At 38.6% G+C, this 27,526-nt stretch overlaps 2 protein-coding genes across 11 annotated transcripts in view; both read right to left on the bottom strand.

Moving 5' to 3' along the window:
- Nucleotides 1-27,526, bottom strand: part of LOC100117878 (putative fatty acyl-CoA reductase CG5065) — a 267,482-nt gene that overhangs the window by 38,431 nt on the left and 201,525 nt on the right. For all 8 annotated transcript variants that reach the window (XM_031927035.2, XM_032601844.1, XM_032601843.1 and 5 more), the window contains 2 exons: nt 8,486-8,684; nt 8,155-8,394 (listed from right to left, as the gene is read on the bottom strand). In XM_031927035.2, the coding sequence (XP_031782895.1) occupies nt 8,155-8,394; nt 8,486-8,684 (439 nt within the window). The remainder of the gene's footprint in view (nt 1-8,154; nt 8,395-8,485; nt 8,685-27,526) is intronic.
- On the bottom strand, nt 13,996-21,635 carry LOC116416845. Of its 3 annotated transcripts, XM_031927031.1 has the most exons (5): nt 21,052-21,635; nt 19,850-20,002; nt 18,727-19,421; nt 17,712-18,066; nt 13,996-14,281 (listed from the first exon to the last, which is right to left on the bottom strand). In XM_031927031.1, exons 1-5 carry the CDS (start codon nt 21,092-21,094, stop codon nt 14,277-14,279), a joined length of 1,251 nt encoding a protein of 416 aa, XP_031782891.1. In that variant the 5' UTR covers nt 21,095-21,635; the 3' UTR covers nt 13,996-14,276. The 3 variants fall into 3 exon arrangements, with proteins under 3 accessions (XP_031782891.1, XP_031782890.1, XP_031782892.1); XM_031927030.1 differs by having other exon boundaries at nt 17,712-19,421; XM_031927032.1 differs by lacking the exon at nt 17,712-18,066.

The raw sequence follows: 27,526 nt of genomic DNA, 5'->3' as shown, positions 1-27,526 counted from the left end.
ACGCTGTTGCACATATACGGGGAATTATGCCAGATTTATAATCAGCGACCCCCATAACCACTCACAAATATATATAGCTTTTTTCAGTAGTCGCCCATTTGCTTATGGACATTAATGCCTTAAGGTTTATGGGTTTATTGTAGAACTTAGATTTTTAATTAATTATTATTTCATTTTTTCAAAAATCTGCCCTTATGGGTCTTTTAGAATTTTAACGAACTTCAATAAAAAAAAAAATATTGTGATTGGTCGAAAACCATGGTCTGTAGAGAATTTTGAAACAACAAATGTCTATAGGGCCCAGTGTGCGGCAGCGCGGGCAGTGTCAGAGTGGGCATCACACAATGCTTTATATCTTAATACTGGCAAAACCAAAGCTATAATTTTTGGATTCGAACACCGAGAATCGCACACAGCGATCCTTAGCAACGTGAACAACGACGTCGCGAATGTTTGATCGTGACAGTTGATGAGCTAAGTCGTGTACGATTAAAATAATAAGTCCGCGTTCCTTTTCCGTAAATACGTGTTCTCATTTACGTTGCCCGAACTCAGTCATAACATTTTGATGGCTTGTCCGGGATAGAGATTTGTAGTGATTAGTGAAAACGTTTAGCAATTATGTTCTGGAAGATGCCTACAAGAATGCTAAAACGTCCAGTTGCTTTTCCAAGAATGCTTTCAGTTAAACAATCACAACAGAATGCTTGTCACAATGCGAATGTAAAGATGGCGAATAAAGGTCAATTTTAGAAAGAATCAGAAAATAGTTCAGAAAAAGAGTTAGAGTTGGTTTATCAATTTTTGAAGCCAGACTGACTAAAGAGCGATTGCAATTTAAAGCAACAAGACAACGTCAAACTGATTCAGGTAATTTCATCGAACACAAGATAAGTCAATTTAGATCTAGAGCAAAAATAATACGCATAGTTGTAATAGAAAAACAAGTATGCTTATTATCTTGCTTATAGAAACATTACAGACATGAATATGAAACACACTACGTTAGTTAAACAGAATAATTCAGAAGCGACAAATGCCATTGTATTTGACATTTCGGAGATTGTACAAAATGATAGATTAAAATCAGGTATTGAAATACCAGTAACGAATATCGTAGTTACTGACAAATCTTGTAACGCAATACAAAAAGAAACTAAATCAGAGAAAGTCAGAATAAATTCAAAAATGATTAGATTAAACTATCTAAACATTATTGTGTCATAATTAGCAATCCGAAAGCCGCTGTTGATGACACTATTCTAAAACTACGTAGAAGTAAGGATAAATTTAAAAAATCACAAGGACAGATTAAGGTTATTTCCAGGACACATTAAATATGTCACTGAAGGGTATAATACTGCAGATGTTGGGATCGTTCCGTTTCAGATCCGCATGATTCGGAACGAGAGCTTCAATAATTGATGCGTCTAAATTCCCGATGACGTCACTCACATCTTTGACGTATGATGGAGGAGGTTAGATGAGAATGATCCTTTGCTGATATAGGCCAATAGAGATGAAACTCTGATTATGAAACTTAACATGATTGAGACTGATAATCCCAGATTTGACCGAATTAAACCTATTGAGAAAACTGCTCTACTCATGGTTCTTTTAAGCTGTGGTTTTTCCCAAGAGAGTGAAGGTGAATACGGAAGCAGAGGCTTGACGAGCGGTTCCACAGCATGTCAACTTCCCCCCTCTTGTCCGTATACTGATCAAAAGACAAAAAATGTGAAAAAATTAAACCGCTCGTAGCTTGAGTTTGAGAAAGAGATAAATCTGTCTTTTATTCCAGTAAGTGATGATTGGAGTCCGCATCTGTAAGCGCCGCTTGGTAACTTGACATGTATGTTGCTTGGTACTTGACTTGGTACTTGACTTAATGTGGGTCAAGGTAGAGGACGTTGATGGGATCCTGTAAGTCATCATTGGAATAAGAAAAGGATAACCCGCTTGAACCATGGAAGGTTATGGATTATCGGAACAACAATTTGAAAAGAAGGGGGCAATGTTGCGATCGAACGTTGCGCGATTCAAACACCAAGAATCGCGTATAGCGGCTCGTAACGTGAACAACGACGTCACGAATGTTGTTGTTTATGTTCAGTCCGATCGTGACAGCTGATGAGCTGAGTCGTGTACGAATAGAATAAAGAGTCTGTGTTCCATTTCCGTAAATACGTGTTCTTACTTGAGTTACCCGTACCCGGTCACAACAATATAAATCAACTACAGGGGTTGAATTTTCTGGTATTGAGGTGCAAACTGATGTTTTTGTTCCATTTGTCGATGCAGTAACTAATCTCGGTGTAGTCATAAATTTAAAGTTAACGTGGAAACCGCAGGTGCATGCAGTTAGACGAAAGATTAGCAGAGCTTTTTACGGGTTTAGATCATTTCGATCATGTACCAATGAAGCACTCTTATCATCTTTCACCAAGATTAATGCTAAAACTAGACTGCAAAGGTTGCAGAATTCATAGAAGGTGCGAGCATACAACTTCCTTCAGGAGAAAGCTGGGCTAGATAGACATTAAAGAGAAGAGAACGTATTTTACGGCGGTATCAATGTACAAGGCTTATTGTAAGGGCCAACCAGGAAATTCCTTGAGTAAATCACAGTTAGCAGTGAGATATTAGTCGCAAGTTGTACACAGTATACAGTATATAAGTGAAAAGTCACTCCTACATAGACAGAAGGGTGACGCAAAGTACTAAGTGAAAACAGATATTGCAGGAACCGGTAACCATCGATTAATTTAGAATAATCAATCAATAAGTAAATAGTAACACATAAAAATAATATTATCAGAGACAAGCTAAACATAGAATGGAGACTTATATTATCAAATTTTGATGAATTAAGTAGAAAGCAACATGTAAATAAAAACAAACAGAAAAAAATATTTTTGTGTAAAAAAATATGATAAATTAATTTCTAGATGAACCGTTATTATTATTAAACATTCTACTGACTCTCGGTTATTACTTAGTTATCAATTGAAAATCTTCTTCTTTATTAATAGTATTCGAATTCATGGTAATGAAAAGGCTTTCTGAAATCAGTCTTTTATACCTATTACTTTCACGATCCAAAATTTTAACATTATCAAAATCGAAACTGTGTAAGGGATTATTTCTAATGTGTGTCGGACTCGGCAGTATTTTATCATTTTTCTGTGCTCATCAATCCTTGCTTTTAAATTTCTTTTAGTTTGACCAATGTAAGTAGCAGAACAATCACTGTATTGAAATTCATAAATAACATTAGTTTGGCTCCATTTATCCAAAGTATCTTTACCTAACCTTACAATATTATTTAATTTATGCGTCATTGACGGAACAGTATGTATACCATATTTTTTAAACGTCGATTTACAGGCATAGAACAATTTTTCATGAAATGGTTATGAAACTATATGTGTTGGTATCGTACTCTGTGCATAAGTTTGTGTGTTATTCATGGAAAATTTAATTTTTCTCAAGCAAAATACCAGATTCAATAAAGTGTAACAAATAATTATTATTAATCAATATATTCTTAACTATAGAAATATTGTCAGTATGAAAAGAGTCATAAGAAAGTAACATAGCTCTGTCTACCAAGTTATAAACTATATTGCGTTTGAGTTGTATTGTATGATTGGAAAAATAATTTAAAACTCTACCGGAATTTGTAGGTTTATTGAACCAACTTGTAATAATACAGTTATTATTAATGAACAGAGCAATATCAAAAAATGAAATACTGTTATTAACCTCTACCTCATGTGTAAAGTATAAATAACTATTGTTATCCGAGACAGGATCAAATGCACTCAATGCAGAATCAGGGTTCAAATCAAGTCCAAAACGAACAGATGCCCAGAAACACGGATCAACAGCATTATCAACAACAGCTACAAGCATACAACGAGAACAAAAATGCGTATCCAACGGATCCAAGCAACAATCAACCAAAAGCACCAGTGATGGCAATTGTGACGATACCAGAGAGGTATCTAGAATGCGGTTTACAAACTGTAAAGAACCTCAAAATGTTGATTGGGAGGACGACAAAGCCACAGCAGTAAGAATAAGGATACCAGTTGGAAACACTAAACCATGGGTGGAATTCATGATTGACAACGGAGCCACAGTAAATTTAATTAAGACAAGTGTATTAGACGATGACATGCCCATCTGCACTGCTGATGCTAGAGAACTTGGCGGAATTACGAACCAAACTGTGAAGACGTACGCGTCAATATATTTAGATATAGAAGGTACTCCAGTAAAATTCCAAATAGTGTCGGATGACTTTCCAATTCCATTTGATGGGATGTTAGGACGCAATTATCTGAAGAAAGAAGAGGCCGTGATATCTTATTACAAAAATGCGCTAATGATAAGCGAAGATGTGATACACCTAATACCGTTCATAGGACACAAAGAAGAGCATAATCAAAAGAATTTAAGAAAAGAATACAAATGCAAACAAGCCAACGAAATACTAAAGGTAAAACCTGCAAACGAAAAAGGAAATGAGATAATACGACCAGAACCCATCGGACAAGCAGAACAAGCCCCAGAAAAGGTGACACATACAATAAAAGCGAGAAGCAGACAAGTAATACAAATCAATTTAATCAAAAGCAACCTGAAGGAGGGATATATACCAAGAATTGACGTGGGGAACGAAAATCTCTTCGTAGGTGAAGGAGTAGTGACAAAAATGAACAATACTTGCAAAATAATGGCCATTAACACAAGTGAACAGGACGTAACCATAGAAGTGAATCCAAGAGAACTGATACCTTTCGATACAGGACCCGATTTCCTGCAAAAATGGACAGTGAGTTTGATGGCGATACAATTATAGATGGAATCGAACGATTGGAAAAGGTAAAAGAAGCCATAAGGAGAAGTCATCTCAATCGAGAGAATTAGATATAGTGGACCGAATAATCGAAGACTATTTAGATCGATTCTTACTACCAGGTTACAGACTACCATGTACTGATAGGAAATCCAAGATGGCGGATGGTGATGAATTTTAGAGAGTTGAACAAGAAGACAAGCAGAAATGCATATCCATTACCAAATATCGCAGATATCATGGATCAATTGGGAGGTGCAACGTACTTTTCCATATTCGACCTAGCAAGCGGCTTTTAACAAATACCTATGGCACCAGAGGACTGCTATAAAACAGCTTTCACGACAATTAACGGGTACTACGAGTATACTAGAATGCCAGAAGGCCTGAAAAATGCCACAGCGACTTTCCAAAGACTGATGGAAAAAGCGCTTAGAGGACTTCAGAATATAGAAATGCTTGTGTATTTAGACGACATCATTGTTTATAGCAAAGATCTACAAGAGCACGAAAATAGGACACATAATCAGTGAAAGAGGCGTGGAACCAAATCCAGAGAAAGTTGCAGCTATAGCTAAGTTAGCCATACCAAAAAGTGCAAAGAATATAAGAGAAGTACTTGGAATGTTTGGCTATTATCGAAAATACATTAAAGATTTTGCCAAAATTGCAAAACCACTAAATGATCTACTGAAAAAGAATGTAAAATTTGAGTAGACTAAACAGCGCGAAGAGAGTTTTGAAAAGTTAAAACAGTGGCTCATGGAGGAAGCTATACTACAGTTTCCTGACTTCAACAAAGAATTTACTCTAAGGACTGATGCATCGGATTACGCAATTGGAGCCGTTTTAAGCCAAAAGAAAGATAGATTCGACCACCACGTACAATATCTATCGATAGTATTAAACAAAGTGGAAAGAAAATATTCAACCACAGAAAAGGAGTGTCTAGCTGTATTATATGTACTGCATCAATTTAGACCGTATTTACTATGTCGCAAATTCAGCTTGGTCAGTGATCACGAACCAATAAATTGGATGCACACTAGAAAAGACCCTGGACAAAGATTAATGAGGTGGATGTTTAGATTCACGGGGTATGAGTACACCTTCAAATACAAGCCAGACAAGCTGAACAAAAATGCTGATGATTTATCGAGGAATCCTCTGGAAATGACTAAAAAAGAGATAAATGAGAATCTGTCAAAGATAAAGGTGATGATCATAGATGAAAAGGCGAAGCAGAAAGAAAATAAAACCAAGAGCAATGCTTCAACAGACAGAACAGCTTCTCGAAACAGAGCTCACTCAGCATCTGAAAAGACTACGGCACCAAGAGGAAGATGAAGACCACTAAGCGCGAAAACAAACAAAAATGCACTTAAATTGGATCACAGCGTGATTGCGCAAAGAACGCAAGGAAGAACAGCATAGGTAGAAAGTCCAGTAGCCACATACATCAAGCTAGGAGCAATACCAAAAGTGCCCAAGTCAATCAAGTCTGCCAAAATAAATAAACCTGTGGAAAAACCTTTGTTAAAAGTGACCAAACCTGCATCAGAGACCATTGCAACTAGCGAAGAAGAAAGCAGTAATGATACTCAAAGTGACACAGATTCTGAAGCAACCATCATCAGAAAACTCAATCTATCACGCAGGTCATGCCTATCATCCACAGCATTAGCAGTAAGTGAAACCAAAAAATCGACACTGCCCAACCCAAGGTACAGTAGATTGAGAATTGATGAATACCAATCAGGACACTCCGATTCAGATGGAGACACGTCATCAACCGACAGTCAGAATAGGACCATCAGTAACATTGAAGTGCTAGTCAGTGCAGAAGAACCGTCAACCGCGGAAATAAGTACTGACGATGACTCTATAATGGAAAGTTCCGTAAGGACCACTTTAAGTAAGAAAGAAGTAGAAGAAGCAAGCAAGAAGTTTGAGGAAAGTCTAAAGAGATATCAGGAAAAGAGCATAATGCCAGAAAAGGACGAAGTGGATTTAGATCACGAGTCAATTAACGATTTACCATTGTGTCTCTCAGAAGAAGAAGAAATCACTGAACAGATGCGTTTTAGAATGCACGAACTCAACCCGCATTATGGTACTAAACATATGTACCAAGTCCTAGGAGAAAAAGTAAAAGAATTATTAGATCTCACACAAGCAAAACTTCAAAAGAGAATGGACAATGATCGTGACTCTCTCTCTCAGATCATGAATCAGATTTGAGCATTTAACGCCCCGTACAAGCTCCGCAAAAAACTATACAGAATAAAAACTAAAATATATTGAATACATTTTTAGATTTTACGCGAGTATCGCGCTCCCCCATTTTCAATTAGGATGAGCCCGCGATTCAGCTGACAGCGCAACTTCAGCAGCGCCACGAGCCAGCGAGCGGCGGTAGCAGCAACACCGAAAAAAGAGGGAGAGCGCGCAACATACCATATATATATATATATATATATATATATGTATATCGAAGCGGCGAGCGCAGCGGCGCAAGAGAAGGAGAAGCGACGGCGGCGGCGTAGCGCGCGCATATTATAAATTATTTGTATGAATGGGTTTTGTACATAGGTGTGAATGTCTATGTGAAAGTGTGAATGCGATAGTATTTTCGGCAGCACGATCCCCGCTCGCTCCGAGGCCTATAAAAGGACAGCGCAACTAAAGCGCCTAGTCCCTGCTCTTGAGCAACTTATGCCTTGAGCAGGTAAAAGACTTAGAATATTTTCAAATATTTCTACACGTATAAATATTTCGAGTTAGGCACGATATCGCATCATATAGCGTATCAGTCCTAGACTTAGAAAAATTCTAATTCTTGTCTTAATAGTAGAGTCTCTCTTTTTTTGTATAAGCGTACATTGTAATTGCGTTTCTCTCTATTTGTTTAGTCTATCCTAGAGTCACTTTTCTTTGTATAATTTCCTTATTTCTAAAATAAAGCTATAGGCTTGTCCCGGCTTTTCTCTCTACTCCGTGAGAGTTTTTACGCCGCGGCAAGTCGTCTTTTTTCCGCGAAATTCATTGTGCTTTGCGTTGATTTATTCATCCAAGCTTCCCTCACTCATTCCACCATTTTAATTTAATATATATATATATATATATATATATATATATATATATATATATATAATTTGAGTTCACTAGCTTTTGTTCAAAGTTATAACTTAAAAATATCAATTTTGATATTACAAGCGAGCGTGAGCGAACGAGTCTTTTGGCTAGTGAGTTACATAGATTTACTGCAGTAAATAAATAACAATACTTACAAACGTTTTTGATGAAATATCACCATCAAAAAATCTATAAAGTATGCCGGAATAATATGAAAAAATAGCACAAAAAGATTATGTACGAATTTACTGCTTCTAATATCTCCATCTGGATACCATATTGCACCCTCGAATGGGTAATCATACGCTACGGATTTTCCTTTTTCTAATACTTCACCCCATGTGATTGGCATTACACCACTTTGGGTAATGTTGAATACCGGAATTTTCTTTGTTCTGTAATAATTTAAAAATAAAGATGATGCGAATTCCTTTTACAGTGTTTAATGAATTATCATATAAATACAAATGTGATTTGAGTGCATACTTCTCTATTGTTGTCCCAACTTTATACGCGATAGATATTAATGCATTAATTGCGAGATCTACCGGAATTACTTCAGCATGGAAATTTGCATTACAATGCATTGACCTTATTACTCCTTTTCCTGCACCAACAATTAATCCAACGGGTCCATTTAAGTTATCAACCCATCCTGGTAAAGGTTCCGACCAAGAAGGAGTAACTAAAAATCGTAATTATAATTAAATTAACGTTAATGTATTAAATTATTAAGAATATTAAAAATCAGTACACATTAATTGTATTTTGATTTTTAGTATTTGAAAAAAATATTTTCTTAATTGAATCCTGATTTTTTACAATTCTTTATAATTATTATTGTCAGAGACGCACACGTCTGCAATGCGAGCAGCGAGATGAGTCAGTGATAAGAGTTCACCGGGCTATTCTGCAATGCATAACGTCTGAATGCATCGTAGGCGTAGCTCAGTGATTAGAGCTCTGGGGCGCGAGCTTTTGCAGCAAACGGACGTCTGACGAACGTGCTCTTGCAGAGAAATCTTTTTGATACAGAAATACGATTAGTGCGATAATTCCGTAACACACACAGTGATCACATTACCTAATAGAATCAATAGGTTCAATAGTAGTGTATGATAACCAGAATTTTTCTACAGGTAATAGACAGGAAAATTGCTGGTTTTTCCGAGCAACGTTACAACTTCCACGCCTCGACGAATCTCGTAATTATAACCAGAGCGCCAGGTGCTCGCCGACAAGCGCCGAAGTCTCGCGACTTCTTTGTCTCGAGCTCAGCCCCGCGATCGCGGTTTAGGAGAGAGGGAGGTTCGGGGATAAATGCACTTCACGTTGGACAAGTCTTGTCTTTGATTCTCAGCACTCGTTTATTTAATTTACTTACAATTTACACTTTGTTGTTTTACACAGAGATACCTAGTTTTCTACGATTTATACTTCTTTTAACTCGCGCAGTAATTTAACACTCGACAAAACCTAATGCTGACTTTTCCGCAATAGATACTATATTTTCGTAGATAGCCGATATTTTCCTAGATAGCCAATTTTCATACAGATAACCACTTAACCGTGTTCTAACCGCAAATGTCCTGATTATCGAAATTCTGCGAAGATAACCGAGACCGACTTACACATCAAGATATCCACAAATACGCTTTTCCTTCCCGACAATTTTCCCGATCACACTTAACTAATTGCCCGCGAATACTATAAACGATGAACAATGTAGCGCTTGCCTGCGTCCAACGACTTACAGCGAGGGCCTCGTTACGCAAAAAAACCCGAATTATTCGAAAAGGCAACCACGAAGTTCGACTTAATCTAGCGAAGACAGCCACGAGATAGCCGCGCACAAGGTAACTTTAATCGTATAATGAAAATCCGAAAACGTGGAGCTGTATCCTTCTGAATAATACTTTCTCTTCTGGAGCTGTCAGCTCGCGGGCTCAAATCGGTATGAATCTACTGTCACGTAGGAGAGCTTCGCTGATCCTCTACTAACTACGTCACGGCATTGTCGATGCTTGACACACTCATAAGCCTTATGGGCCAAAAGTGCAACATCGGCTCTGTACGTGCACTTACTGCCAGGAAAGGAGAAAATGTTTATGACTACAGAATTTCTGGTCATTTGATATTTTATTGGCCTCGAATTCAGCAGTTACTTTTTATATGTGGAACTATCAACGCATAAAATGGGAACCCCATCAAAAAACAAGTGTTCTAGTGTCACAAATACCAGCACGTAGGCTACTCGAGTGCAAACTGCAATTTAGGATATCGCTGCGTCAAATGCATACGCATGCACGAACCCGGCACATGTCCGTATAGCAACGGAGTCAAAAATGATAACACCACACCGACTTGTGTAAACTGTGACGGTTATCATCCAGCTAACTACAAAGGCTGTAATTACCTTATACTAACCCAAATAATCTCAACGAACAACACGAAGCAAGCTAGCCACTAAAGCACCCGCAACCGCTCTACACAGCTGATAAACGACATCGCTGCTCGAACCCTGCTTTATCGACGCCTGAGCAAAGACGACGCCGCACCATATGGAATAATAGACAACTCTTCGACATTAACTTCCTTTTGATGCCGCGGCCTCAACCCACGACCGCCGATTCAAACAACGTGTTCACCTGTAACACTCCGTACAGGCTCCGCGTAAAATTATAAATTATATTTAAAACTAATTTTCGTGGAATAAAATTCTAGATTTAACGCGAATATCTCGCGCTCCTCCACTCTTCATTGAAACGCTCCGGGTCAACTGAGCTAACAGCAGCATAACTCCAGCAGCACCACGAGCCCGCTAGCGGCAGCAAGCAAAAGCAGCATTAGAGTGGGGAGAGCGCGCAACACATTGTATATACCTGTATATATTGAGTGGCGAGCGCAGCGGCGTGAGAGAAGGAGTGGCGTCGCGGCGCGCGCATTAGAATATGTTTGTATGAATGATAAATGTATATAGGTGTGAATGTATGTGTGCAGGTATGAATGCGAGAGTTTTTTCGGCGGCGCGATATCCTCTCTCTCCGTGGCCTATATAAGGACCCCTGTGAGCTATCCGAGATCACTAGCTGAAGCGCAACTTAAGCGCCAGCGTGAAAGAAAAACTTAGAATAATTTCGAATCGTTTAGATACTTAGAAAATCGTGATACAAAGCCAATAACGCAAAATAAAGCGTATTGACTTATAAATAAATTATAAAATCAAAATGAACATAAAAAACTTTCTGTTATAAAGAATTCTTGCAATTCACGCAATATTCTATCTCAAGAGACTACTAATAGAATATATTTTGTTTATTGAAAAGAAATAACATACTATTATTATTGAAATAACTTTTCACTACCTGGTATTCCGGACCTCTCTTATATTACAAGAATACATCATTATTAGAATCAAATTTCTATTTGTGATCTGCTGTCAAAATTTAGACGCAGATCAGTAAATGATTACTACTCTTCTCAAAAAACTAAAATCTTACACGCGCACAAGACCAAGAAGAGTCGTAACCGTTTCATACCACAGCACTCGCCAGCTCCAGAAAAGATATACTATCTGTATATAGACCTCTTATACACCACTGAGTCTTTTAGACACAATGGGAAAGCTCTGGTTAAACAGCGCATATTAAACGAATTACGTGAAGCAGGAGACCTTTCTAATAAACAGTATGGCTTTAGAATAGGGCGATCGGCCATAGGAGCTATCAGAGAAATAACAGACATAGTAAAGAAAGTAAAAAAAGTTGGACACGCGACTAGAGATATCGTGATTCTGGTTTAGACGTAAAAAACGCATTCAACTGTGCAAGATGGACCGACATACTTGCTGCCCTAGAATCATTCGGTATGCCGCGATACATTATGCGCCTTACGGAAATTTATCTAAGGAATCGGGTTATTAAGTACGACACAAAAGAAGGACGTAGAAAAAGTATCTTGTACGATGGATTTCTAAATTTTGAAATGCCGGAGGACGTGACGCTTGTGGGAAACGCAGACGACGTGGACATCGCGCAAGCGAAGCTAAACACAATTATTAGTATTGTGCTATGGTGAATAGCGAATCACGGACTGACCTTAGCGCTAAATAAGACTGAAATCGTTATTTTGGCAGGAAAACGAATACCTACCATGATACCTATGAAGGTAGGCGGCGAGACTATAATGACGAGACCATCGGCCAAGTATCTAGGGCTAACCCTAGACACGAAACTGAACTATGGGAAACACCTGGATCCCATCTTCAAGAAAGCCACGACTAGGATAGCGCAACTTAGCCGACTCATGGCCAATGTACGCGGGCCCAGGCCAACAGTCAGGCGGTTACTCATGACGACCACTAACTCTATCCTGTTATATGGGGCAGAGGTGTGAGCCGATGCTATGTATCGGAAAAAGATAATGGCGGTACAGCGAAGGGGGGCCCTAAGAATAGCGTGCTTCTACCGGACAGTCGCGACCGAGGCTTCGATGGTAATCGTGGGGGTAATGAAACGATGCTTGGCAGCAAGCAGAATTGGGATGACATAACGGCGTACGTGGAGACCGTTCTCCGCGCGAAAAACAACAACAGTTGCTTAAAAGACTAGATAATGGCTAGGACAGCATAAGACAGGCGACCCCCCAAAGGAATGCGAAAGTGGTTACCGGGGAGGTAGAATTTTATTGGGTATACACGGGGAGTCTCGCACGACTACTGACATGGTGCATCAAGCATTTCTTTAGCTCTCCGGATAAACAAAAAAATTAAAAATTAAATAAATAGAAGCACGATCATGTCCTTTGTGTAAATATTTGTATAAATATTTGATGCTCATAATAGATGCACAATATTCAACATTAATATAGCAGTTATATTTTCTAACAAGAGTTGCTTAATAGGGAACAGCCACTCTATTATCAACCTTTCTAGGCTTACCATTAAATCTTTTGTTATAGACATAGTTTTTGTTTCCATTATTACGACGACGATGTCTAGGAAAACCATTCTTTTCAAATTGCGTTGCATTACTAAAAACTTTTGGAAATTTTTTTGAACAAGTTTTTTTGACTACATCATAAAATAGTATTTTTTTCTAATGAGGTCCATGTACATATCTTTGTATACTAATTCTTGTAATTCCACATCAGGAATTTCAGCTGAATTATGTTCATCAATCTTATCAGGATTTGTTAATTTTGATTTATGATCCAATACTAACAATAAATGTGCGTGCGGAAAACCTCTTTTTTGAAATTTAATTACGTATACATAGGCAATAATTTTTCCTAAAATGTTCCCACTGAGAATATCAGCTAGGATTGCTCAAAATTTACAATAAAATAATCTAACAGGAATTGTTGCAACATAATTGCATGAAGTTCCTGGAGAAATCTTTTTAGTATTGTTTACAACTCAGGGCATTTCGAATTAGTTGTTATCGTAATAAATATATATGGTGGGCTTCCTATTTTTCGCATTATAGCCATTAAATCAAGAAAACTTTGGTGTATGTATCTAGGACTTCCTATATAAGTTGATAGCAGAACAAACAAATTACCTAATCTTTCGTTATTTTCAAAATTTTTATTATTGTTAAGCGCACTTTTTGTTACGTGATCAACAAGACCTTGATAACATTTGACACGTAATTTTTTCTGATTATATCTTAAAAAATTCAGTCTACAATATTCTATAATGATATAAGCTTGAATAATATACTGTTGAGTTAATCTTTTACAATATAAAATAGGACTAAATTTTGACGATTATAAACTAATCGATATTAATAATATTGCAAAGGAGATAAATTTTAATCATTGTTATGATTTTGATTAAAAATTGAATTCCATCCTATATTTTCGTAAGAATACATTATAGGGAAAATCATAGGATTCACGTAAAAAGATAATTTATTCAAATTATAAGTTGGTGTCGGTATATAAGGATCCGGACGCGATAAGGTTGCACGAAATAAAGAAGAAAAGACAGTGTATCAAGTAATAGAGCGTAGCGTAACTTTATTATTAAAGGTTAAACTTAGACAGAGCGGGACAAGAGCCGAAGGCGTGCGTGCAGCTCGACTATCTCGTAGAGAGTGAGGCGGCGAGCGGAGAGCGCCGCCGAGCTCAGCGCCGTATCACGTGGTTTTGGCGGCGAGCGCTTCTAGAGTCGCTGCGACGCGAGGGATCTGCCGTCGGTGTCGGGGGAGATCGTGCACATATTCTAACACTCCCTCCCGATTGTCCTCGACATCGTTTCCAGGCTGACCCTTAGTTATTCTGTAACATGAAAGATCTGTTAATTTCCTAGCAATAATCTGGATAATTTGTTATGGCTATCAGAGGGCAAAGGCTTGGTAAAGATATCCGCTCTTTGCTCCTTTGATTCTATCCATTCTATTTTTACATAATGTAACTTGACACACTGCTTAACATAGTCCTCATACACTCCAGCCATGTGTCTCAACTTATTACTTCCATCCATCTTTGTGCAAGCGACTGCTGCTTTATTATCACACCATAAGATGATTGGAAAGTATGTCATGTTTGGAATCACTTTCAGAGATAAACTTATGCTAATTGATTCCCTACAAGCATCACCCATTGCTACGTATTCAGCTTGACAAGTTGATAACGCTACGTAGCTTTGCTTGTGGGTTCTCCAGGCTATTGCATCTCCGTACAGCGTAACTACATGTCCGCTTGTCGTGAGCGAGTCTTTACAATCTGCAAAACTTGCATCTGAGAATGTTTCCATTCCGTCCTTCAGGCCTTTGTAGGTCAGCTGCCAATTCTTTGAGTAAGCAATGTACTTGAATACTCTTGTTACCATTTTCCAGTCGTGTTCAGTCGGATTTTGTTGGTGTCTGCTTAACATATTGACTGCGTATGCCAAATCTGGCCTGGTGCCGGACATCAAGTACATGAGAGATCCAACCACTTCTCTGTATCCACGCTGGTTTATAGCTTTGTCATTTGTTGATTCTTCCTCTCGTTGTTTTCGTTGTCTGTTCAGCACTTGATTTGTTACCATGGGGGTTGATTGACCTTTAGCTTGTGCATATCCAAATTTCGTTTGCATCTTATTTATGAATTTAATTTGGTCCAGTTTTATGGTCCTTTCCTTACTGTTTCTTGTTATAGTGATTCCCAAGAACTCTTTAGGTTCACCCAGGAATTTCATATCAAACTTTTTACTCAGTTCTTTCTGTATTTCTCTCATCTTTGGCTCGTCATTGCCTGTCAGCAATATGTCGTCAACATACAGCAGCATGATTATGCGGCTTTTGTCTTCGGCGTATATGAACAGGCATGGATCTCTACTGTTCGCTTGGAATTTTAGTTGTTTAGCGAATTCTGAAAAGTGTTCGTTCCAATTCTTTGGACTAGTTTTCAAGCCATAAAGAGATTTGTGAAGTTTCCAAACTTTCGTTTGTTTCTGATTTTCGTATTCTTCAAAACCGTCTGGTATTTCTAGAAATATATCCTTTTTTATAGGGCTGTGAAGAAACGCTGCTTTTACGTCCAGTTGCCACAGCACATAGTCGTGTTTATTAGCAATAGTCAGTACAGCTCTTACTAGTGCAAGTCTTGACACTGGTGCGTACGTTTCACAAAGATCATACAAATTTGAATCCTTAAAACCTCGTATGACAATTCTTGCTTTGTAGTCGGGGTATTTTGTTCCACTGTCTTTACGTTTGAATACCCAACTCGAATCCAGGATGTTTAACTTTTTACCGTCGCAGCTAGTTCTACTGACTACTTCATATACTCGGTTTTTCTGAAGTGCTTCTCTCTCTTTGTTTATGGCTTCTTGCCATCTATCTGCTTCTGGTGATGATACAGCTTCTCGGTAAGATTTTGGATCCCCATTAATACCTGTCAGTAGTGTATACAATTCATATTCACTTAGGCCTTCAATTTTATCCTGCATTTTTTCTGATTCTGACGTACCAAACGTCATCAGTGCATCTGGGTCGTATATGTTTAGACCTTCTGTTTCACCCTGTGCTTTTTCAGCTGATACAATTTTCTTACTTTGAGTCTGCTTCCGAGTCACTGGTCTGTGATTTATTTTTGAAATAGGTTTCATGGCTGTTTTCTGATTTTCTTTACGTGGTCTACCCTTTTTCTTGGGTGCCTTAATCACCACTTCCGGTTGATCTGGGCTTTCTTCGTCGAATTCAAAAAGCCAGGTTTCTTTATTCAGAATATCGTTTGTTATTGTCCAATTCTTTATATCTTCGGGCTTGTAAATATCTCCAAATACTTTGCTTTCGATGAATTGCACGTTCCTGCTTTCGTATACTTTACCATCTTCTGGGTTTAGTAACAAGTATCCTGTGTCAGTATATCCTACTAACACTGTTTTATTCGAGAGCTTATCGAACTTAGTTTCCTGTTGTCCTTGGACCTTGGTAAAAGCTACACAACCAAATCTCTTAATCTGATTTATGTATGCTTTTGATTCTGGGTTGATCATTAGCAAAGGTGATTTAAGACCAATGGACTTGTGAGGCGTCAAGTTATATAGGTAGGCCGCTGCTTTTACAGCCAGATCCCAGGCATTTGCTGGTAGTCTAGAATCGTACATTAGGGCCCTGGTGATTTTCTGTATGGTTTGATTGTAGCGCTCTGCTATGCCGTTTAACTGTGGAGTGTATGGACAAATTGTTCTGAGTTTAGCACCATATTTATCCAATACCTTCTGTGTCTTTCCACTGGTAAATTCTGTTCCTTGATCACAGTCTAGGTAGCAGAATTTTTCATCTCTTCCGCATATATTTCTACATTTCACGACGAAGTCATCTATGCATTCGGCGGCGTCCGACTTTTGCTTAACTGGGTAGGCCATGGCAAAGCGTGAATAATTATCTACTAATACAACTATGAACCTACAGCCTTTCGGATGGGTAGCCGGTGTAATCGGTCCCATAGTATCAGCACTGACCCGTTGCAATGGTTTCTTGGCCATCTCTTTGTTATTATCGAATTTCGGTCTATTCATTTTCGCTACTTTGCATATTTCGCAATCTTTCAGACACACACCATGATCATTTTCTCGGAATTGTTTAATGTCGGGGTATAATCCTTTCAGAAGCTTTATTTTATTCAGAGCCGTATGTCCTAATCTAATGTGCCATAAATTAATGGTATTTATTACGGTAGATTCGTCACCGTTTTCTTTCCTTTGATTTGCTGAATCTATGACTGGCTTTTCATCAGCGAATGTCACCTTTTTCTTAACAATCTTTTCATTGCTTTCATGGGCAATTAGCGCACCCGAGGGCATCTTTTGTATGTTATCTAATTTTGGCTTTAAATCGATTATCCAGAATGGATTCTCAAACTTTCCTTCTAGAATCTTTTCTCTCGTATTTGGTTCGTAAACGTTTATCGTTTTGTTATCTAAATACACGCACAGGCCCTGATCTGTAAAGCGTTTGAGTGACAGCAGGTTTTTTCTCAAATTTTCTGCGTATACAACATTATCTAGTTTTATTACGTTACCGTTAGATAGTTCGAATTTAACTTGGCCTTGATTGTTTGCGGTTATGTTAGATCGTTTGTCTTTATTGGCACAGCCTATTACGCGCTCAGTCTTTTCGTGCAGCTGAGTCAATATGATCTACGATAAATTTTTGCGTCTCGTCGTCCCATTCATTCAGACTCACATTCATGCATACTGAATCAGTATTGGTCGTACCTTTTGCAGGAGTGCCAGGTCGTCTGAAAGGTGACTTTGATCGAGATCTGCTATGCTCTCTCCTCTGCTTTCTCTTTGGAGAGATACTTCTGTTGCGATCAGTCGCTCTCTTTCGTGGTGGCCCTTTCCGTGGTTCACTGCAGTCTACGGCGATGTGCCCGAACTTATTGCAGTTAAAGCACTTAGGCTCGTCGTGCTTGCAGTCCTTGGACAAGTGCGCCGTGCTACCACATCGCTCGCACCGTTTGTTGGGCCTTTCCCTACTTTTGGGTCTTTCATCAGAGGAACGGTTTCTTTCCTCTGCGAATCCGAGCAGGGCTGATTTTTCTGGGGTTCTCTGCTTCGAGTTGTCAATCTGGAAAATTAAATCTTTTAGTTCATTGTAAGTATATTTCCTACCCGTACCATGGCTTGAAACGTTCTCTGCCGTAATGATCTCTGGGTAGGCTTGCTCTACTGCGTTGAACAGTAGACTTTTCTTTGCCGTATCGCTCATTTTTTCTATGCCTTCATTACTTTCATACTTTCTTACGAGGTCTTCAAACCTCAAGCAGAAGTTAAAGGCCGTTTCTTTATCTTTGTTGAGCTTTAAGTTGAAGAGTCGTTTCTGGGCTGTATGAGCATTAATTCTCAATTCATTCTTTTTAATTTCTTTAATCTTATCCAGTAATTCAACTGGATCTTTTATGTTCATCGTGTATAGGTGATACTTATCATCAATTCTGTTCAGAATTATCTCGCGTATGATATTCTTATCGTGTTCGAGTTCATCTGGACAGATCAGACTTTGATTGTTCTTTTCGAAGACGTAGAACAGTTTTCGCGACTTTAGCTCTGAGAATAAGAAATCCTCAAAGGGGGCAAATTCCGAATCTAATTTTAACTTGTACATTCGCGTGATGTTAATCTGTTTCAATTTTGCGTCATTTATACTCGTGTTACCTGAGTTCATTGACTTGAACAAATTCAGCTTATTCAGTTGCGTTAAGTCTTGATCAGAAAAACGTCTACTTACATTCAAATCGTCGAGCGCGATTCCAAGACGTTCGGCGGATTCAACGCGCCAATCTTTATATGGCGACTGTTCTCTCCTTACTTCATTTTTCTCGTTCCATTCGTACGAGTCGGCCACTAGTGTGGACGAGCACCTGGGTTCAGCAGGTCCGAACTCCCTTGGTCCAGGAGCCAAAAGCGTGAGCGGATTGCGGTTTGCTGGTCGAAAGCCACGTCCGCGTCCTCGTGGATGCAGCTTGATCGGTTCTGCCGGGCGTGTACAGCTGACGATGCTTGGCTTGTTGTTGGCTGAAAGAGTTGGCTTCTCCTGCCAATCTTTTACTGCCTGTCCATCCTGCCCTCTGAGCTTCAGACTATCAACGGACCTCATCAGTTGCTGTACATCTCCGCTGATCTTGGTTGTGAACCTTTCGAAGTTTTGATTCATCTTAGCATTCTCCTCCACGAGGGACTTCATTCCTTCTACCAGCCTTTCGCTGAGCTTGACTTGAGTCATGGTGCTCTCACGCAACAGCTTGGTGATCTCATTCATGCTGTATGTCTGGTCGTCATCCCTGGGCGTGGACGTAGTGGCTCCTGCTCTCCCTGCGTCGCTGTAGTGGCTTACGGGTCCTCTCAACCCTACCACTCGATCCTCTGTAGCTTTCAACACTTCCAGGAGTCTGGCTGCTTCTTCCAAACTGAGGATGTTCATGTCTGTAAATATACAAAAAAAAACGTTAGTCTGCGGTTGAGAGGATACCCCTGCAAAGCTCCCTATACTTTGTGCACAAGTATCGGGCCACCTTGCTGTCGGTCCAGTCACTTTTCGACAAAGTTCCCAAACCGACTTAGTCTCTTTTTGCGGAATGTGTGCCTAAGCACGGCTCCCACAGTCCGAGACCCACTAAGCACGAGAGCAGGTTTGGCAGATCTGTGTGAGGGTCTAGTTTTTGAGCGTGGGACACTGACTAAGTATCTGTACGTGCGCACGTACCAAGTCACATTCGTGGGTTCGTGTTAAACCTCTCACAGATCCGCACAGACTTCGTGTCGTACGTTACGTTGGCTAGTAGCCCGTCAAACTTTCCGTACAAGTGTAGACTTACATATAAATATTGTTATTTATGACTTTACTTCATTACCTAGTTGGAGTGTTTCGTCCCTAGAATTCATTAACCAAACGCCTCCGCCGTAGAGTTGAAGATAGAAACTCTCATTTGGTTCTTTGTCCTTCAGGTCGTAGTACTCCAGAATCTTGGCGCGTATGTCATCCCAGTCAGTACTTGTGCTACGTGCTGTCGAAAGATTTTGTAATTAATATTCAAACTTAATTTATTTTGATAAACCAGAGTCGTTGTGTTGAATTAATTCTTCGCTTAATTTATTGCAGAGTGAGCTCGCGCACCAGCAGCCCCACCTGCGCGGTGTCTGTAAACAGTGCAGCTCGCAGGCAGACTTACACTAGATGCGAAAGCCGACGTTCGCGTTTATCGCGTTAAATTTCTTTATAGATGATTTTCTGCTAGTTTAATACGTTAAATGATTGCTTAGTTTACCCATGCATCAGCAGCCCCACCTGCGCGGTGTCTGTAAACAGTGCAGCATGCAGGCAGACTTGCACTAGATGCATAGGTGTGCGTTTAAGAAATTCAAAAATTGCCGCGCAACAAGTGAGCGGTCACGTGAATTCGTGTGCGCTTGCGCACAATCTTGTATTGACTTCGCTTTACGTTTGAGTTGACTCAGCGCGAACTTTTTGTGCACGTATGTATGTGTGCGCGTCCGTGTATCGTTTCCGCTACGTGTGGTTGTAATGACCGCAACTCTCCCTCCGTTTTCATGCACGCGCGTGTTAACCTATTACGAGCCAGGTTAAACTAGCGTCGTCTTTTTCTGCGTGCGCCTGAACTTGCGCGTCGTCGTCGTGAGCCGAGAGCGCGGCAACGGCGGCTCTCCCTCCGTTCCGTATAGCTTACGTGCAGGAGAGAGATGAGGCGGCCATGTTGGCTCGGTTGCCTAGCAACCCCCCTTTCTTTCGCCTGTTGCTTCGTACCGGGAATTTTACCGCGCGTTTCTGTTCGTTTGAACTTCTCGGAAATGCGTTTTTGTTTTGGTCGACTTTCTTTGTTTAAGCGCGTTCGGATTTTCGAGTTCTGACAAGCCGAACTGATGCAACACTGATTCGCGCCTTTCTCTTTTCCGCGATTTTCGCGCCTTTTCTTTTCTAATGCGGCTTTTTATCTCGCGATTTTTATTTTTCACTTCACTTTTCTTATACACTCGCGTACCGCTGATTTTACTTCACGAGTTTCATAAGCACGTTTTTATTTTTATGCGTACTTACGTGCAGTTTGCGGGTTTGCCCATTTGTAGGATTTTCCGGCCATCGTGACTTTTGCCTTTGTTTTGTTCACCGTTTACCAGGGAATAGAGTGCTGACCTTCAGGCTCTGGACAGCGGGGCGTGTTGCTTGTTGGCTGCGTGACTTCCTTCTTTTGTCTCTCAGCTTAGGTCGTTCTCGTGTCTTTGTACAGGTGTCAACTCGTCTCGACTTCTCTTGGCTTTTCTTCTATTTTTTTTTTTTTCGTGTCACTTTTCACTAATTCGCGCAGTGGAAGCGTGCTGGGCCCATAACCTGTCGGTATATAAGGATCCGGACGCGATAAGGTTGCACGAAATAAAGAAGAAAAGACAGTGTATCAAGTAATAGAGCGTAGCGTAACTTTATTATTAAAGGTTAAACTTAGACAGAGCGGGACAAGAGCCGAAGGCGTGCGTGCAGCTCGACTATCTCGTAGAGAGTGAGGCGGCGAGCGGAGAGCGCCGCCGAGCTCAGCGCCGTATCACGTGGTTTTGGCGGCGAGCGCTTCTAGAGTCGCTGCGACGCGAGGGATCTGCCGTCGGTGTCGGGGGAGATCGTGCACATATTCTAACAGTTGGACATATTTCTTTTGGGGGAAGGGATTTCGGATAAACACAAAGATCATAATAAATAGGTTTGTACGGGCGCAGGGGATGGTAAAAGAGTTAAACACACTCGGAGCTGCGCACTTAACTTTCGAAACCGCTAGGGAAAATTAAGGAGAAAAATAAGAGGGCAAAATTTCTGAATCAACAGCGGCGAAACTTTTTTTATAATGTAAAGAGATTAGCAGGCGACTTTAAAGCACGGACCACTCCACGGAGTGACGCAGAGACCAACTTAAGAGGTGGCTACTCTGTAAGGAGATCCAGACAATCACTTGGACGAGACCATACGGCATTACGTCCAAAGGGACAACGCACGACAGGGCCGACATCTAAGCAGCCACGCCAAACGTCTATCTCAAAGTGCCCAAAATGACATGACCAAAACGTCAACGCCAAGCGGCCGACCACAGCGACACAGCGGTCTGGCCGCTTGGTCGGCAATTGCCCTGCGCACGACCGATATATAAGCGCGCGGGGACTTTAAACATGCAGTTGCGAATTCACAGCTCTAGTGAACAGAGTTCCTGCGAATATTATTAAAACGCGGAACGCATTTGTAAACGCAGAGCGTGATTGTGCTTAGCATTAACTACGCGACACATTGTTAAATTTATCTTAGTGAAATAAAGATGAAATGTATTTAAATTAATAGCAAAGTGTCACTAATCAATAACCAGCTCCAATATTCCTGGCCAAGAAATATCTGTAGCAACGGTAATCGAGTGAAGTCCACTTGTATTAATAAAATACACTAAACTGTTTTCCTGCTTGTACGCAACAAGCAGGTGGCGACCGTACACAAAGCGAAATCAATCCGGAGATTATGAAGCAACATACTACTTCGCACAAGAAGCAGTAGAGCCACGGCGATAATCTCCTCACAACTTAAATAACTGGATTAAGGAAAAACCAATAAAGCTTTGACTTAAAGTATACCCTTCATCGAAGACCACATTTTCACGAGAAAACTCGCATCTCGATATCTGCTTTGCAGATGCAACGAACATTGTGCCCTATAGTTTTGGACTTGTTGAACGACGACAGCGCCACTGTGTGCTCTCTCTTAAATAGATGTGTTTTTATCTAAATTGTTCTTAATTTTGTGACTATAAGGTTTAATGAGATTTATATTTATGGAGCAATTTATATCATTCTGTGCGTTAAAAGTATAAGCTAATGTATTTTAGCAAATTAATAATTTTAAGATTTTTTGTAAAAGCCATTATCAGAGTCATGCTAGCAAATTGTGTAAGGAGTGAAGTTGCCTTTGATTACGAATAGTGTTATTCTATAGTTATATTTATGTAGTTTATCCAATTTTAATATTGAAGTTTACACTCCATATTTAGTTAGTATTTTAGATTTTAGTTTGTTTTAACTTTTTAATTTTAAATCGTAAATTATATTGCATATATTGTTGGTGCATAATATTATTGTTTGATAGTTATGATTTTTCCCTAATTATTAGTGATATATGTGCGTGTATGTATATATTTTGTTGAATTGCACAAGTGTTCCATGTATGCGTATCCTGCTTTCAATAAAGTACTTTAATGGAATTATTGGATAAGTAATTTGTTATAAATTGAAAACAACAATTATTGTTTAAAACTTTATCTATTGAGTATATACTGTGACGGCCAAGTGCACGTCAAATGTCTAACGGCTAATTATGTACTAAATGTAATAAGATTATTGTTTCAGCAAGCTGCCAACGAGCGCCGAAACGAGCGAGAACGAGAAACGAGGCAAGATAGAGACAGAGAGAGTGAGAGCATAGGTAGCGCGGTTGCCGCCTGGCCGCATAGCGTTGGCGAGATATGACAACGATATGCCGACGGCCGGGAGAACCGCGACTAGAGTTAGTTTCGCTGCGCTATCCACACGAGTAGCTCGCGCTACTGTATACGCGGATTTGTTGTGATTCCTGCGAGCACCTCGAGAGCGAACGATATTCGTCCGTGCGTTACCGACGAGTTGCTGCGATGCCCGTCCGAACTGTACATCTTCACGTCCGAGACTAGACCACGTCCGTTGCGTCAAGTACTACTACCACTACCGAGTTGTAAGTACCTGCACTCTCACTCTCTCACGTCGACAGGGTAATATCTCTCGTCTCTCTTTATCGTTCGTCGAAGTGTGCGGCGTTTGCACCTCCGTGTATAGTAACGATTGAATATATATTTCCTTATCTAAACTTCTCGTGTGTTATTTCCTACGACCCGACCTACGCCGCCTCCGCGGGCTCGTGTAAAAACACGTGCATGATCTGAGTCGGCCGAGCCGTGCCTTCTGCACGCCCGACGTTAATTTACAATAAACAGGACCCTCCTGGCCCTGGTTATAACACGGCAGGAAAGTATTAACCGAGTGTTATATTACTTTGTAGAATTTATTTTATTGTTGCAGGTTCTTCAATGTTTATGATTTTTGCAGCAGATGAATTTTTCTATCAGCCACTTGACTAGTAAAGTATATTATTTTTAAATTAATATTTTTAATTTAATATAATCAATGAAATTATACTTTGCAATAACATGCAACAAAATCATTTATATACAAGATAAATAATAATTTTAATAATGTCATTGATATTTCATTATAGTCAAAAATTGCATAAAAATTTGTTTACGGTTAAAATTATGATTAAAATATTCTTTTTATTTTAATTTCTATTACTATTATTATTATTAATTTTTTAATGCAATAATGATTGTTATTTATAATTGTTATAATTTTCTATGTAAAATCTAGTTACAATTTAATTAATGTATACAATGCATACATTACAATTTAGTAAAAGTATCTTGTTCAATATTTGTTTAATAAGTCGATTCTCTGATGCAGTAACCATATATCATTGAGTTAATAATTTACATTTTTATAATTTGTATGTATTTTTATAATTATGAGGCATGGTGTTGCGTTTAGAGCAAGCAAGATTAAAGATTTATCGTTTAAGACTTGTGCTGTCAGCCATAGCAGGGCAGCACAAATTTTGTGTACGACATGACAAAGTAGTGGTTGACAAAGATAAGCCTCTACTGTTCACAGGCTTACAGGATACAGGCTGTGCAATAATACATTGTGATGATGCGTGTGCTTTTAAAAAAAAGAGTGATAAGAAAGTAACAGGATTACAAGATTCACGAAGACAGAAGAAAGGAAAGATTTAGTCAGAAAAAAGGTAAAAGAAAGTAGGGTAAAAACATTCTAAAAATTTAGTCTAGACATGGTCTAGAGTTTAAGTGAAAAAAGTTAGTGCAAGCCGGTATGAAATGTAATATAAGGTTTTTTAAAAATTTAAGCTAGGCGTACTGTAAAATATAGTATATTCAATAAATATATATATATATATATAATCAGAAAAAATTACGTGTCAAATGTTATCAAGGTCTTGTTGATCACGTAACAAAAAGTGCGCTTAACAGTAATAAAAATTTTGAAAATAACGAAAGATTATATACATTATATATATATATATATATATATATATATATATATATATATATATATATATTGAGTTTGAGTGAAAAAAGTTGATTCAAGCAAGTCTGACATATAATATGAGTTTTTTTTTAATTTAGGCTAGGCGTAGTGTAGAATATAGTATATTCAATATATATAGTGAGTTTAAGTAAAAAAAGTTCGTTCAAGAAAGTATGACATGTAATATAAGGTTTTTTTTTTAATTTAGGCTAGACGTAGTGTAGAATATATATATATATATATATATATATATATATATATATATATATATATATATAAATATATTGAGTTTGAGTGAAAAAAGTTGATTCAAGCAAGTCTGACATGTAATATGAGTTTTTTTTTAATTTAGGCTAGGCGTAGTGTAGAATATAGTATATTCAATATATATAGTGAGTTTAAGTAAAAAAAGTTCGTCCAAGCAAGTCTGACATGTAATATGAGTTTTTTTTTAATTTAGGCTAGGCGTAGTGTAGAATATAGTATATTCAATATATATAGTGAGTTTAAGTAAAAAAGTTCGTTCAAGAAAGTATGACATGTAATATAAGGTTTTTTTTAATTTAGGCTAGACGTAGTGTAGAATATAGTATATTCAATATATATAGTGTGTTTAAGTGAAAAAAGTTGATTCAAGCAAGTATGAGATGTAATATAAAGTGTTTTAAAAATTTTAGGCTACGCGTAGTGTCGAATATAGTATATTCAATATATATATAGTGAGTTTGAGTGCAAAAAGTTCGTTCAAGAAAGTATGAAGTGTAATATTAGGTCACTTCATATAAAAATTAGTAAAAGTATGCGTATATATACATGGTAATGAGTATGATAATATACAGTTACAGTGCAAGTGTTTAATATAGTTAGAGTGAAAACAATTCATATTTTCTTAAGACTTAAGGTTATGCAGAGTGATAAAATATCAAAGATACGTATATATAGATACATATGCTCAGTGATGGCTTAGAATAGAGTTTATTGAACATATATAGTCAATGTACAAGTATTTCATAGAAGCAAGTGTGAAAAATTTAGTTTTTCAAGAATTTAGTATGAGTATAGTGAAGAAATGTCAGTTTATACCTTTATTGTACCGTTATTGTATAAAAAAACCACAGTACACTCCACCTAGACGTCGTCATCGGCTACCCTGGCTACTGATACCGCGCCACTTGATATTAAATAAAAGAAAAAGATGAAATCATATCCGTAGTCCCGCTGGTCGGTATATGTGTGATCGCATCAGTAATCCCACTGGTCTGTATAAGTATGTGGAAAATCAATATGTGCGGCTGAATTCACGGTCTTAACACTAGCCGTGTGCGGCCAACTTCATGGTCTGAACATTTGGGCTAAAGAATCCCAAACGGATTTTAACATTTTTGTTCAGACATTCTTGTTTATTGTAAAAAAGTTGCTTTTTTGGCAATATATCGATTGGAAATCATAGTTAAGCATACAAATATGATTTTACGTCAAAAAATTTAGATACAATAATGTAAATATTTGTATTTATTGAACTGATTTTTTTAAAACCCAATATAGAAGTAAATAGTGTCGCGGTCGCCGCAGGCTTTTTAAATTCGCCTTCGTGGTGCTACCGCACGACTTGATATTTAATATACAAAGTGAATCTGACTGAAAAAAGTTGTTTTGAGCAAGTATGTTGTGTAATATAAGGTCACTTCTTATGAATATCAGATCTTGCGCACGGACGGAAAGTCAATTTTTGGAGAATAAAGCTTCGCTGGTAGAAAGACTTTTTTCAATTGTGTATTTTGAATTTTCAAATACTGTGAATTTGGTCAGAATTCAATTTTCTACAAAATAGCCAGAATACTTTTATGAAAAAACCTTTTTGTAATAAATGGCTCAGAAAGAATTAAAAAAAAAATACATGTTTGGTCAAATCCAATAGGCGTTCGCCCTGGGACACTATGACACGTTCCTTCGAAAATCTTCATACAGGGCGAGTGCCTGCAAATAAAATAGAGCGTCCGTGGCTTAGTTAGTCTAGGCGCAAGCTCTAATCAGAGAATACGCGCTCGCTTGAGGGGTCGTCTATTTTAGCGTGATTTTGGAATTTTCCTTGCTTCAGAGGCGCAAGCCTGGGCGAATACAAAGAAGTGGTAGGGGCTTGTAGAAAGGTCAATAAGGCTGTGACAGTGTACATGAGCACACACGTGCCCTGTACATACACAATATCGCGTAAAGTACGCGTGCACAGAATCAGGGTAAGGCTGGATAAGAGAGAGAGAGAGAGAGAGAGAGAGAGAGAGAGAGAGAGAGAGAGAGAGAGAGAGAGAGAGATTTTAGATTTAGATTTATTAGATTTATTTGGCGTACAATATGTTGTACGA

This window comes from Nasonia vitripennis (genome assembly GCF_009193385.2).
Source record: "Nasonia vitripennis strain AsymCx chromosome 3 unlocalized genomic scaffold, Nvit_psr_1.1 chr3_random0009, whole genome shotgun sequence".
Classification (NCBI taxonomy): Eukaryota; Metazoa; Arthropoda; class Insecta; order Hymenoptera; family Pteromalidae; genus Nasonia; species Nasonia vitripennis.
The sequence above is the reverse complement of the archived record's forward strand: the minus strand, read 5'-3'. Positions and strand labels throughout refer to the sequence as shown.

Coding starts and splice junctions, on each gene's coding strand:
- LOC116416845 (XM_031927030.1), bottom strand. CDS start 21,094: ATGGCCGGAAAATCCTACAAATGGGCAAACCCGCAAACTGCAC. Junction 20,003..21,051: donor GGCAAACCCGCAAACTGCAC/GTAAGTACGCAT, acceptor ATCTTTCGACAG/CACGTAGCACAAGTACTGAC. Junction 19,422..19,849: donor GGACGAAACACTCCAACTAG/GTAATGAAGTAA, acceptor GTATATTTACAG/ACATGAACATCCTCAGTTTG.